This window comes from Sus scrofa, chromosome 16, assembly GCF_000003025.6.
Source record: "Sus scrofa isolate TJ Tabasco breed Duroc chromosome 16, Sscrofa11.1, whole genome shotgun sequence".
Classification (NCBI taxonomy): Eukaryota; Metazoa; Chordata; class Mammalia; order Artiodactyla; family Suidae; genus Sus; species Sus scrofa.
In genome coordinates this window covers 44003701-44018808 of record NC_010458.4, presented here as the reverse complement: position 1 = coordinate 44018808, position 15108 = coordinate 44003701, and the positions used below count along the sequence as shown (strand labels likewise).

The 15108-nt window shown below is 34.2% G+C and overlaps 2 protein-coding genes across 3 annotated transcripts in view; both read left to right on the top strand.

Annotated features, from left to right (window-relative positions):
• CENPK (centromere protein K) overlaps nt 1-10136 on the top strand; it is a 71893-nt gene extending 61757 nt beyond the window's left edge. The window contains exons 11-12 of one of the 2 annotated variants that reach the window (XR_002339607.1): nt 7744-8117; nt 10081-10136. Coding sequence is in view for 1 of the 2 variants with exons in the window: in XM_021076785.1 (XP_020932444.1) it covers nt 7744-7773 (30 nt within the window). In the remaining variant the exon portion in view is untranslated. Of the gene's footprint in view, nt 1-7743; nt 8118-10080 lie in introns of those variants that run through there. The other variant, XM_021076785.1, reaches the window with a different exon arrangement.
• The window catches only part of ADAMTS6 (ADAM metallopeptidase with thrombospondin type 1 motif 6), a 308302-nt gene continuing 301182 nt past the window's right edge, over nt 7989-15108 (top strand). The window contains exons 1-2 of the mRNA XM_021076778.1: nt 7989-8117; nt 10081-10445. Coding sequence (XP_020932437.1) covers nt 8021-8117; nt 10081-10445 — 462 coding nt within the window. The 5' untranslated portion in view covers nt 7989-8020. The remainder of the gene's footprint in view (nt 8118-10080; nt 10446-15108) is intronic.

The following is a 15108-nucleotide window of genomic DNA, read 5'->3' as shown; positions in this document are numbered from 1 at the left end:
CGAATATAGACATGTTTTGTGAAATATGACTTATGATTTTTTGTGGTCTTTAGTCACCAGATAGTAATCGGGAAAGTAGTAATGGTGTTATCTTTCTAACTGATTTCTAGTTTTCTTAAAGAAAAACCTGCATTTTATAGTTTAAAGTCAGTCTCTTAAGTAGTCAGACAAGTGCATATTTTATGCCTTGGCTCAGAGGGCAGAATTAATGTACTAGCTATAGTCCTGATGCTCTAGGATATGTTAAGCTCTTAATAGGCTAATCAAAGAGATGGAAACGTGTGTTTTTGATTTACTCTTGGCCACTTGGGACTTGCTAGACTCATAACCCTTTGGAGCCTTGAACATTAGGATATGTCTGTATATATGCTATATGTGATCAAAATTCAGAGACTGAGGGGAAGGTTGTGCTGCTGGAGGGGTTATTGGAAACCTGTCTTCTGATAACGTGTGTACTACAATTCCTGTCTTTGGTAATTTCTTTACTTGTACTGGAGGCAAAGAGAGTGAGAGAGTGAGAAAGCGCACTGAGAGGGAACAAGAGTGAGTTTCTTACTCTTGTTTTTATTTGAGCTGCCGGTGCAACGCGTTTGGGCCAAATGCCAACTGTCTGGGTCACACGCGTTTTATCCAAATAGATTTAGCGCTGCTGTCTGGAAATGGGCTGCTGAATGTTAACTTTAGGATCAACTCAACCAGGGCAGCTCAGACTGTTAGCCTCTGTCTGGGTGAAGTGGGGCGGGGGTGGGGGGGGATGATGAGTGTGTACAGAATGGGGGAGGAAAGAAGAAACTGAACTATTGCTTGCAACTTTTAAAAACACAGTGGAGTGTGATTTTCAACATTTTTTTTTTTTCGTTTAAATTTCTTGGACAATTTTTCTTTTTCTTTTTCCTTTCCTTTTTTTAGTTTATGTTGATTAGAATGAAGCATAGATGTATGAATGACAGCCCTCAAAATTCACAATAGGGAAAGAAATGTAACATAAAACTGGTGTAGTTGAAAAGAATTTGAAAAAATTAATTTTGGGAATAATTATTTTCCTGTTTTTCACCAAAGTGGTAGCTACAGTTCTGGTCTGTATTAATTTATATATGATCATTGGTGTGTTAGAGTTTTGAAGACTATCTATATAGGCAAATAAGTTGATTTCAAACAAATCAAATTCATTCATTTCTCACAAATGGCAGCAAATGAAATCTCTGTTGTGGTATTAATGTTTTTGTGACTCTCAAGGGGGAAAAAACCTCTAACCTCAAGACCTGAAATACTTTTCATGTCTGGGCCAATACATGTAAGATTAATTCCCACTCTTGTCTACTCTTACCACTTCCTCTTCATTTCCTTAGCAACCATTAGTAGCTACTAGTGGTTTAGGATGGTCTTCTATGCCAAATCTTACCCTGTGTGTGACTTTTGTGAGAGAATAAAGAGAGTTAACATATTAAGAGAGTTAATGGCACAGTCTTTGGAACATTATGGAGGGGAGATTAAAAGGTGAAAGAGGTGGATAGTGCTCTTGGTTCTGCCAACAGATATAGTTGATTATCAACATTTTGAAGTAACCACAAGAGAAGCTGTTTCTGTTTTTCAGGAGAAAAGCTATGAAACGTATAATGTATATTTAACTTGCCATCTGAAAAAAAAAAACAGTTTGAGACTTTGAGTCTATGTGTAATTTGGAGTTTGCTTTTTTTTTTAAATAATATTTTGTATTTTTGCTTTTGGCTCATTTGCTTGCTTTTCTTGTGGGGTAAGTTTTGAGTCTCTTTAACTATACCTGTCCTTGGAAACCAATCTCGGGTAAGTTTTGAGTCTCTTTAACTATACCTGTCCTTGGAAACCAATCTCACAAAATTTATAAATGATCTAGAAACATTTGTACTTCAAGCCTTGACATATTGAAGGTGACGTTAAATATTTGTTGAGAGAGTAAATGGAAAGTAAAATGAGAAGTTAATTTTCACATATAAAAATTAAATACCTGAAGGAAGCATTGTATTGTTGCTTCCTCTGTTTAGACCAAATCAGCTTTAAAAAAATAACCAGGTTTAAGATGAGTAAAAGAAATTGAGAAGATGCTATACATGTTCTTTAGCTCCATAATAATAGTTCAGGAGAGGAAATTATTACCTTGGCTACTCATAGATCTTTTGAATGGGAAGTAAACATGATAGGGGAAAAAGACAACTACTTACTCTCCAACCAGAGCAGACTACTGAGGGAATCACTCAAGTGCAAGTTGTCTGATCTTATTTCTACTTAGTGTAGCTTGTTTCCAAGGATGTAGATAAATGATTCCTAAACTTTACCAGTTTGTGCATTTGTATTAGGGAAAAAGCCTTTGAGATCAAAGTAAACTGGAAGTTTTGATTCTGTTTTCAAATTTAAAATAGTTGTAAGCCCAGTTATCATGACCTAAATTCTTTACTGTTTGATCTAAAAGATAGTACAACCTAGTTAGTTGATTGCATCATCATATCCAATCATTCCACATTTTTACGGCAAGGAGGACATGAAACTGTTTTTGAAGGAAGGCCTTTGAGAAGTGATGAGTCAGATAAAGAGGAGAGGGGGGCTAATATTTATGTAACCACTAAAATGAAATGTGTGGATACTTTACATCATGTGCAATCTAATTTAATCTTTCAAAAGTCTTTTAAAGGTCAGTATCATTATCAAGGTTTTATAGTAAGGAAAGAGATGCAGAGAAGTTAAGTAACTTGAAGTCAAGCCAGAACTCAAAGCCTTTGTATTTTCTATAGCATGATATTTCTCCTACACAATGTAAAGAGTTAATGCATTGTGATTTATGGATAATTATGTACTATTTTAATATTATTCTGGATTTTAGAAACTATATCTGGAAAAGTTAGTGCCTGTACATATTTGTTTATGATATCTAGATTAACTTTTCTAGTAGGAACCAGCAAGTAGTTTCACCCATTCATTTTTGTTGTGTAGGTGACTAAGAGTGGTTAAATATGTTAGTTGTTGATTTTAGTTGCACTTGAACCAGCTCATTTACGTATTGTTAAGTTCCTTCATTGGCAATGGAGATTTTTAAAATGTGGGGAGGAAAGGAGGGAGTGAGAAAGGCGAAAAAAACTCAAATTTATTGAGTGCCCATGTGCCAGACGTTGTAGCTAGTTGTGGAACCAAGCTGTAGCTCTGGTTTGTTTAACTTCAAAGCTCCCTCTCTATTATGCATCAATGCCCTTTTTACTACAAGTCCTTAAATCAAATGTAAGTCTACTTCTGGCCAAGTAATTACATACTACTTTTTCTCTTGATGCTACTGGCTTACTTAACCTGGATGTTTATAGGACAGTGCTAGTAATGGTAAGAATGGGGGTTAAAAAACTATGAAGAGCAAGAAATTTCTCCCTAAACTTCGGTAATTATATTGTAAGTTTATCAGTTTCAGAGTCTAGGAAAAAAGGATGAATATTATTCAATACAAATCTATCATCACTACTAGAAAATTAACTCAAACTCAAATATGTTAATTATATATTTCTCTTTAAAGGGAGATTAAAGTGTATGAGGAGCTCAATGTCAGACATTGTTTTGTTTTGTTTTGTTTTGTTTTTTAGAGCTGTACCCATGGCATATGGCGGTTCCCAGGCTAGAGTTCTAATCAGAGGTATAGCTGCCCTGCTGGCCTATGCCAGAGCCACAGCAACACCAGATCCAAGCTGCGGTCTACAACCTATACCACAGCTCACGGCAACACTGGATCCTTAACCCACTGAGCAAGGGCAGGGATCGAACTGGCAACCTCATCGTTCCTAGCCGAATTTGTTTTCAATGTGCCATGACAGGAACTCCAATGTCAGATATTTTTTATGCCATACCCTCAGGACATCTGGGAAAAAAAAAAGTAAGAAATGTTAATGAGGCAACAGGTATGGAATTGGAGACTGTACTTAAGTAGATTGGGAATCAGGATAACTGGATTATTTTCTTTTTTTTTCTGCTGCACCTATACCATATGAAAGTTCCTAGGTCAGGGATCGAATCTGAGCTGCATCTGTGGCTTATGCCACAGCTACAGTGCCACAGCTGTGGCAACGCTGGATTCTTAACCCACTGTGCCACTCTGCAAATCAAATGGACAATTCCACAGAGACAACTCAGATCATTAACCCACTGCACCACAGTGGGAACTCCTGGATTATTTTCTTTACTACAGTTGACTATTGAGCAACATGGATTTGAACTGTATAGATCCCTCATACGAGGCTTTTTTCCTAAGAGTAATTTTACAGTACTACACTAGCCTTCATTGGTTGAATCCATTAAGGAGATACCATGAATGTAGAAGGCCAGGTTATACTCAGATTTTTTTAATTTTTCCTTGTCTTTTTGCTATTTCTTTGGGCCGCTCCCATGGCATATGGAGGTTCCCAGGCTAGGGGTCGAATTGGAGCTGTAGCCCCCGGCCTACGCCAGAGCCACAGCAACTCGGGATCCGAGCCGCATCTGCAACCTACACCACAGCTCACGGCAACGCCGGATCGTTAACCCACTGAGCAAGGGCAGGGACCGAACCCTCAACCTCATGGTTCCTAGTCGGATTCGTTAACCACTGCGCCACAACGGGAACTTCTATACTCAGATTTTTGCAGACAGTTGGTGGCCCCTACACCATATGTTATTCAAAGATCAATTATTCTGTTATTAAATGATGATATGATTTAATCTCTTTATAGATTTTTGCCTTAGAAAGGATATATATTCCCTGTTGGTTTGCCTAAATCGTTGTAGAAGAAATTTTGAGATGAAATAATTATTTTGTATTAAGTTGCTTAAAACTGTTCATGTTAATTAACTTATATCATTTATGAATATATAATTTGATATGGTTTGTATGCAGTTACTATTGAATATTTAAGTTATAGTGACTTAAAATAGAAGTGTGATGTAATAGAAAGAGCTGGGTAGTCTTATATGTGACTCTGGGCTCTGCTGTATAGCCACTATGAGCTTCAACTTTTTTATTTGTAAATTGGCAGCTGTATTAGTTATCAATTGGTGGAAAAAAAAGATCGCCATAAACCTAGTGATTTAAACCAACATACATTTATTAACACTCATTTTCTGTGGTTCAGGAATCTGGGCATGGCTGAGCTCTATCTTTTGCTTCAGAGTCTCTCATGAGACTGCAATCAAGGTGTTGGCAAAGACTGAGATCACCACAGAAAACTTGAGAAGGGCAGAATATGCTTCTAAACGCAGATATTCAGGATTCAGTTTCTTGCAAGCTGTTGTGTTGAGGGCCTCATTTCCTTACTAGTGGTTATCTGAAGGCTGCTCTCAGTTCCTTGCTATGTGAGCCTCTCCATATGGTAGCTTGTTTCATCAAAGCCCGACAAGGGAGTCTACTATTAAGATAGAAGTCAGAACCTTTGGTAATCTAATCATGGAAGTGACATCCCTTCACTGGTGAGGTGTTCCATTTAAGTTAGGATAGAATTACTCAAAGAAAGTGGATTACACAAGGGCATGGATATCAGGAGTCATAACTATTAGGGCCATTGTAAATTCTTCCTCACACAAGGACAATAATACCTACTTTACAAGATTGTTGTGAATATTGAAAGAAGTAACATATATTTAAAGTTCTCTTTATTTTTGGACCTGACCTTAAGTTACTTTTCTAGATATTACCTATTAGTCGTATGTATAGGGACCAAACTCACTATTATTACTAATACTATTTTCCGTTTTTTTCTTGCCATCTCTACTTTGTGGAATTTATCTCTTTAACTTGTAATGAATTCCCCCACAGATTTGACTTCTTAAATTCTGTTCATCTTCCAGTATGTCTATCACATGTTACTTTTTTTTCATAGAATTTCCTTTGCCCATCCATCTCTGATGTCATCTCCTTCATCTGATCTCCTCTAATATGTTTCATGATTTTATTATGGCATATGTCAGTCTGTTTTGAGTTTTTTCTTTGTTCTTTAGATTATGAGCTCCTGAAGGACAAGAATTGTGTCTTAGTCTTTTCTTATCCTCATACTGTTATGACATAATTTTTAAAACATTGTAAGACAACATTTTTTGATTAATGAATTAGATTGTCCAAAGTTTACCAGATTAATAAACCTGGGGAAACAGACGTAAGGAACTTTAAAATGGTTGTGGTTGTTTTACATGTTGTAATAAACAATATTTCTAGCACCATAGGAAATGTAGTATTCCATATAAATTAATTTTACAGTCAACCTTAAATATCCTTTAGTATTATCCCTAAAGTGATTTTATTTTAATTACCATTCATTCATTTACTCATTCTTTTTTTTAAACCCAGAAATACGTAAGGATTTATGATATGATAATTTCATATTAGGGATTTGGGATGAAAATCTTTCTGGTATCTTGTGTATTTCTCTGTCATAACAATAAGTTATTAAAAGTAATTTAACTTTTTATCATCGACTCAGGTAGATTTTGAATATTACATATAGAACTATAACACAGACATATATATAACATAAAGTATTAAGCTATATAAAGGCCATTTGCCCCTATCTTCAACTATATTACTTTGGAATCCTAAAGCTATTTTTAGTTTTTCCTCTCTTTTTTAAAAATCACATTTGTGCTTTTATTTGGCTAGTTTCTAGTTCCTTTGTTATTTTCTTTTTCTAAAGTGCTATTCAAATATGCCACTGTTCTGTTTAAAATGTGAATCCATGAACTGAGTGAGGTTGTAAGTCAAAAGGAAGGTACATGAGATGCGACATGATATCTGTTGATACTTGAATTTTTTAAAAAATTCTTTTTTTTTCAGAAAATGAATGTTTTTTCTGTACAGTTACATTCTTATTTTATTTTATTTTATTACTTTTTTAGGGCCAAAAGTGTGGCAAATAGAAATTTCCAGGCTAGGGGTCGAATTGGAGCTGCAGCTGCCAGCCTATGTCACAGACACAGCAATGCCAGATCCGAGCCGAGTGTGTGACCCTCCACCACAGCTCATGGCAACGCCAGATACTTAACCCATTGAGCTGAGGCCAGGGATCGAACCCGCATCCTCATGGTTACTAGTCAGGTTTGTTACTGCTGAGCCACAATGGGAACTCCTACAATTACATTCTAGATAGTTAAAACTGCCTCGTATATGTTGCCTTATTAGTCATATAAGACTTCCAAATTAAGTCAAGGGTTATGGTAAATGTGGCTCCACTTTTCAGAAGTTTAGTTTATGCTGCTGTCTGAGTTTTCACAGACAGCTGCTTAATGCCACTGTGTATTTGTAGATCTCTGTATCAAAAAAGTTTTTCTGTAAGAAAATAAAAGCAACAAATCAATCTCTGGATAAGAGTGTACTAGAAAGCATGTTAAGTGATATGATCATATACTGTTTATCACTTTCATAAAATCAACTTTGTGAAGTCAGTCTAATTTTTATTTTATTGAAAGGAGGTTAGTCACTCTACCCACACATTTTTATCTTTAGTTTTAAAAGGAGAATTTTTATGATGCCTTTCAATTTCCTTTTTTGATTGTTAATTAACTATGGCATTATCCTGGTAACCATTTAGGTTTTAATTCTGTGTTTAGTCTTCTGAATGTTTATTTAAACTATAAAGAGCAACAATAGTCTGATTTAATTATGTTATTTTGTGGTATGTGTCTTTTTGCAAGCATTCAGCAAAATAGATCTGTCCATTCCAGATGTTTTTTCAGTTAACTTAAACATTTTTGTTTGTTTGTTTGTTTCTCTAGGTTAAAAAATGGCCATACTTTAGCAATTAATCAGCCTAATGCTCTGCTTATGAAAATTTTGCCATCATTATTTTTTTCATTTTGGATTGAGAAAATGAATCCAGATATGGAAGAAAGTATGGGATGTTGGAAAAAAGAACCTCTTAAATAGTGGAACATCTGGTAACTAATTTGCAAGAAGTTTTAAAGAAATAAAATTGTTATGCTTCGATTTTGGTATGGTATTGACTCTCTAGCACATAGGTAGCCCTCTAAAAATCATCCAGTTTTCTAAATTATGGAAATTTTGTGGAAGACGTTGACCTGGATTTTGAGCCTCATCATGGCTTCATCAGAATTTCATAGTGACCGCAGACTTTCATACAGTTCTCAAGGTAGGATTCCTGCTTTTGAAAGTGACAAAAAAAATTACTGCTATTATTCTGGCAAGAAAAGATTAAATATTTAGTTTGAGTGATCATTTTTCAGGGGATGTATAGTGGTAGGAACCTGCTGTGTCAATTCAATGCTAGTTTCATAAATGTTATTGCCTCTAGGAGTCCATTTAACTTGTCCTATTAGTATTTAACATCCACTGCATTTTCAAGTTGACTTTTCTTTCTTAGAAAATGACAGACTCAGGCCTATTCTTCTGAATTCTGACCTTTAATAAGCTCATGCAGTCATTTCCAGGGTTTACAGGCAAGGTCATTTTCAAAAGAAATCCAAAGGTTTTTGTGCTGTGAAAGAGCCAGAAACCAGACAAATTCTCATACAAGATCCTTCTAACATGGACCCTTAGTGAAAAAAAAGTATTTTCAAACTTAAGAATTCTGATCTAAAGACTAGAAGCTGAGTAAAAAAGAAGAGTTATAAGAAGTTCAACTTTTCAAATTCTAATTAATAGGTCCCTGTAATTTAAATCCATAAAATTGAACTTTATAGATTGATATATATGTCTAGAAGTCTGTATGTACAAAATATGGCTCTCAAAGTAGTTCGACAAAGCCATAGCATTTAGTATTAACTCTTACTTATGAGAAATGAAATAAATATTATCTTTTAATTTTTTCCTTTTGGTCATGGTTTCATGGAAGTTTATATTTGTGGATGAACTTCCAAGTATAGACAGTGAAGCAATTTGCAGACATTTGGTTCCCCCTTAGTGGTAAATTTAACCAAAGGAAGATGTGGTTAAGAACATAGATTGGTAATATTTAGTACACCTTAGTGAGGAAAATATATTTAATAGTCTTCTGAATATTTTGTCATTCTGATGGTTTTTAAACAACTGTATTGTGATAATATACATACCATATCATCACCCATTTGAAGTATACAGTTCAGTGGTTTATAGTGTATTCACAGAGTTGTACGGCCATCATCAAAATTTTAGAACATTTTCACCACCCCAAAAAGAAACTCTGTTACCAGTCATTCCTAGTTCCTTCCAAATCACCTTACCCCAGCCCTAGGCAACCTTTAATCTATTTTTGTCTATAGGGATTTGGCTGTTTTGTATATTTTATATAAATTGAATCAAATATGACTGGTTCCTTTCGCTTAGTTTTTATACTATTAGATAATGAAATTTTATTATGAAGTTTCATTCTTGTCATATCATATATCAGTACTGCCTTTTTTATTGCAGAATAATATTTTGTGTGAATAGAGTGCATTTTATTCATTCGTTCATCAATTGATGGACATTTGTGTTATTTCTGCCTTCTGGCCATTATGAATAATGCTGCTATGAACACTCATGTACAGGGTTTTGTGTGGTTGTATGTTTTCATTTCTCATGTAAAAATAAGAGTGGAATTGCTGGGTCAGATGGTAGTTTCATGCTTAACTTTTTGAGGAACTGCCACACTGTTTTCCAAAATGGCTGCTGTATGTTATATTGGACTGATAATTTTTTTTTTAAATGCTATAAGTCTTTAGAAATTCTATATAAACTTTTTTGGATAACTTTCATAAACATATTTTACCTGAACGAAATTCTAGTCTTTTACGTATGTGTAGTTTTCACTGTTTTTTATTTCAATATAAAATAGTCATATTTACTGTAGAATTTAGCTCTTAGAATTTGTGTTTTTAAAATTTTAAAATGAAAAATAGCCTTTTGAAATAATCTTAAAATGTTATTTTAAGGAAAGAAATATATGGTATGTAATTCATCTTTAGATTTTAAGCTTTCATTTTTGTTTAATATAACATTTTTTGTCCGTATCTCACATTTAATGATACATAATTTAAGCATTATAGTTGTTGTTTATATTGCTACATCTTTGTTCTGTTAAATATTCTTTTCTTCCATGTGTTTTTTTCTGGATTCTCTGCCTTGTGATTACAAAGAGGAATTCCTGACTTATCTAGAACACTACCAGCTAACTATTCCAATAAGGGTTGATCAAAATGGAGCTTTTCTCAGCTTTACTGTGAAAAATGATAAACACTCCAGGAGAAGACGGAGTATGGACCCTATCGATCCACAGCAGGCAGTATCTAAGTTATTTTTTAAACTTTCAGCCTATGGCAAGCACTTTCACCTAAACTTGACTCTCAACACAGACTTTGTGTCCAAACATTTTACAGTAGAATACTGGGGGAAAGATGGACCCCAGTGGAAACATGATTTTTTAGACAACTGTCATTACACAGGATACTTGCAAGATCAACATAGTACAACTAAAGTGGCTTTAAGCAACTGTGTTGGGTTGGTAAGTAGATGTTACAATTTTACATTTCTGGTGGGAAAATACATTCATGATGCAGTCATCTTTCTTCAGGTTAAAATACACACGCACACATAAATGGTTTATTTAGGGAGGGTAACATTCTAAAAATTATTGTTATTGCTGCTGTCTTTGCTTTTGATAATGTTTGCATTGACTTTTCAAAGCAAGAACAATTTTTTTCCTGTTTTGGCTACCCTATGGCATATGGAGTTCCCTGGGCCAGAAATCAGATCCGAGCTGTAGCTGCTGCCTACGCTACAGCTGCAGCAATGCCAAATCCTTAACTGTGCTGGATGGGGATAGAACCTGCGTCCCAGCACTATAGAGATGCCGTCTACTGTGCCACAGTGGGAACTGCAAGAACAATTTTTAAAACCCTATAGTAAAAGAATGAATGAAACCTCATGTTTCCTCTTCGATTTATGTTTTTCTACTCAGATAAGATATACTTGATACATAAACGAAAGTCAGTCATTAAGTGCGTAAGGGTATATGTGTATGCATGTGTGTGTATTATAGCAGGAAATCATGTTGCTGATTGCCTCCTTAGGTCTTTCTCTGGTAATCACCATAGCTTAAATGACCTACTTATGTTTATAAATTCTTTAAGCAAAATCTTTTATACCAACGTCTCTTTATGAAATAATTTTTCCTTGCATTTATCTGAAAATTGATAATAAATCTTATTTTACTTAGAAACTGGATCTCAAGGGTATAGGATCTATGCTGGGGATTTGAGTCCATTTTAGTCTAATGGTAAATGCACAGTTCAAGGTTGTATCTAATAATGGTTGTAGAACAAAGCATGTTCTTCTACTTCCTCTATTCTGTACTTCCTCTACTGCTTTTACCCTGTTTAGGCTAGTGTAGATGTTCTATTAAAGCTTTATCTGTATAAAAGAGTACACTTTTATGCTCAACTCATATTTAAAGGAACTGTTTTTCTTCCTTAGGCTATTACATCCTTATCTTCATTCTTACTTAAGTATAAAAAGCTACATAATTAAAGTTGGGTTTAAATAAGTTCTAAATATGAAAGGAGTATTAAGAGCCACACATTGAAGAAAAATTTTCAATATAGGTATATATAAGAATTTACTCAGATTGTCAATTTTCTATAACTCTTTGTTAAGTCAAAATGATTACTTAGATGTTATTTGGGTTTAATTCCTATAAAATAGACACATTGAATACATTTACCACTAGTTTTTCTGTAAGTGATGTTAAGCTTTATATACAAAAGAAACATGTTTTTTGAATAAATTATCCAAAATAATTCTGTTTTAAAACTTTGTATATGTTTAACGGCACTTGCTTTTATATATGATGGAGAAATAACTATTCCTGGTAATTGACCAAGCTCTTTAATTTTGGCATTAATATTAATAATGCCATTGATAATTTTAACAGGGTGGTAAAATGAACAGATTTGAAATTTAGGGGGAAAAACAGTAATTCCACTGTGATATTTGAGGAAAGAGGAGTGATTAGAAATATGACGATGAGTTAGATCATGTAGGCAGTAAGGAAGGCCTATACCAAGATGTTGGCACTGGGAATAGAGAAGATAGAATGAATTTGAACCACATTTTGGTGAGAAAATTTATAGGATTTGTGTCTTATTAATTTCTCTTTCCTGGCATATAGTCCATATCAGATATTTAATACTTTTAAAAAACGAGATATTCTACTGGATGTGGAATGAAGGAGAGAAAGTAATTGAAGATAGCTGGGGTTTCTCTTTTGGATGAGGCTGTCTATGAGTTTTACTAATTGAGAAGGGGAATGCTAGTGGAATGCTGGATTGGATAGGAAGATTAAGCGAGTGATTTTGATGTAGTAAATATGAGGAATCTAAAGAAATAAAGATTAAAGATGTCTAGCTGACATTTGGGAAATATAGCTCTGAAATTTAGAAAAGCATTTAATTCTGAAAACAAGTAATTTGAGAGTCATTAATATAAGTGACTTGAGGAAATTGTGCAAGATGTTGAGTCAAAAGTGAGAAGGTTGAAAATGAAAACTTTTCTGTACTTAAGGGGATAGCAGAGTGTCACACTACTATTTTTCATCCTCATTGAGATTTTCTGTGTCTGTTGTTCTATTTTCCTCTATTTGTTAACACTTTACTTTGTTTCCTATTGAAAAATGCATGGTCCATGTTGACTAACTTTAATTATTTGATTAAGGTGTGGTCTGCAGGTTTAGCACTAAAGTTTCTGTTTCCCCTTTGAGACTGTGTAAAATCTTATTTCTTATCACAGTTTTTCCCACCAGTCTTAGGAATCCTTGCCTTCATTCTTATTTTATATCATGTTACATTTTTAATCAAGTAGAATATGCAAACAAGTTTTCCTAAAATCCCACTTTCCTAAGGCCTCTTTTAACCAATTCTATTTTTAATTCTTCTATATAAAATGGTTTTCAGTGTAGAGATCATTAGTGTTTTCTAACCGTTATTTCCTTACCCATAGTTTGTCTTACAACATTTGCACCATTCAAAGGAAAAAATTCCTAGCATTATAGTCTATGAGTTATTTAAAATAACTTCTGTTTTATATTTGGACTATGACTTTCTTATTCAGGTTTTGTTTTGTTTTGTTTTCTAGAGTTTCTAGTTACTTTTATTTTGTCTTATTGAGAAAAAAATATGATTTCTTTACCTACTGATCAGTGTCATCCAGTTCTTTAGTCCTTGTATCTGTTGCTTGGAATGTATTCCATTCTTCTTTGGAGGCATTTTTCTTGGTGTCTACTAGTTAATTTATTTCTTGAGCGACTGCACTTCTCTCATCTTGGGATTTCTTTTTTCCTAGGTTAGTTCTACATCTTCTTTCTGAGTTTACAACCTGATTTTGTTGGAGAACATCTTCAAGTAATTACCTCAGAAAAGGTGCCTGAGAAGTAAAATTTTTGAGTCCTTGCCTGTTTGAAAGTGACTTTATGTTACCCTCATGTTTGGTTAATAATTTAGCTAGATGTTGAATTCTAGGTTCAAAAATAATTTTCTTTCAGAATCATGGATGATGGAATAGGAAAAGGGATAATAGGGGGCCTCAAATTTACGTGTATGGTTAAAATATTAGGAAAGGATTTAAAGATCTAAAAAAAATAGCATTGATTCATTTTGAGTGGCAGAAGTCTGCTTCTTGTTCTTTTCTTAAAAAATTTTTATCTTCAAAATGATATGATTTTCTCTATATCTTTCCATTTCAAGAAGTTTATAGTAATATGATAAGCTGTGGGTCTTCTTTCCTGACCCCTCCTTTGTGTTTGATGGGTGCTTTCAATTTAAAGCCCCATCTTCAACTTAGAGAAATTTAAAAAATTATTTCCTCAATAATTTTCTCTTTATTCCCCCACCACCCCATTCTGTACTTAGTTCTCTCCTACTGTTATCTCTGTCTTTTTTCCATCCTTTTCATTTTTGTTCTAAGTTCTTTGACATTTTCCCAATTTTGCCTTCTTTTTCTTTAATTGATTTAAAAAGTATAGCAGTCATATTTCTAATTATCAAGAGATCTTTATTTTCTTGATTGTTTCTTCAGATTTTGTTCTTATTTCATGAAAAATGATTTTCTTTGGTCTCTATAAAGATACTAAAGACGGTATGGCTAGAAGAAACTATCAATGACCCCACTAGACTTTCTATTCAGTTAGATATGTCCACAGTTGCTTTTCTACTTTTTCTGTTATTAATTCATCCATTATCAAAATGTTTAGAAGTACCTGTCATATAGTAGACACTCTTCTGTGGTGCTAGGAGTAAAACATGAACAAAACAAGAATCCCTGTTATTGTATAGCTTGCACTCTAGTGGAGGAGATATACAGTAAGATAAACAAATAAAAATCATAATATGTTAGATAATGATGAGTTCTAAGGTGGAAAAAATATTGATTTAAAGACCTTAAAAGAAATGAGGAAAGAAATGGCTAACATCTGAGGGATAAGATTTCTGAGTAGAAATCTTCAAGCACAAAGCTCTGATCTGAGAGTGTTTTGAAGAAGAGCAAGAAGACTACCATGGCTCCAGCTAGTGAGAGGCAGGAAGAGTAATGGAAGTAATGAGGTTAGAAAGAAGGCTGGGGGCCGGATGTTTAGGATTTGAAGACATAGTTAGGATGGGATAAATGATGATTCCAAACTTGGGGCTTGAGCAACTAGAAGAATATAGCAGCCATCACTTGAGATGAGAGACTCAGGCATTGACTGAGATGGAAAGCTCTGGCAAAGTAGGTTGGGGGGTTTATATATCATAACTTCAGTTAGACATGTTAAACTTGAGATGTCATATAGGATGCTAGCTAGATATGCAAGTCTGGAGTTCAGGAGAGAGATGTGAATTATAAAGTTAAAATTTTGAAAGTCCTCCATATATGGATGACATTAACCTCCAGGAGATTTTGTGAAATTGATTAGGGTGGGAGTATATGTAGAGTAAATAATAACTCCAAGGAACTGAGGCTTTGGACACTCTGAGGGGTTAGGGAGGTCAGAAAGATATGATGGAGACAACAAAGAACAATGGAGTAAGAAAGTCGAAGGAAAACCAAGTCAATATCCTAGAAGTCATGAGAAAGAAGTATTTCAAATGAAAAATGCTGCTGAGTCAAAATAAGAGTGAAGACTGATCACTGAATTT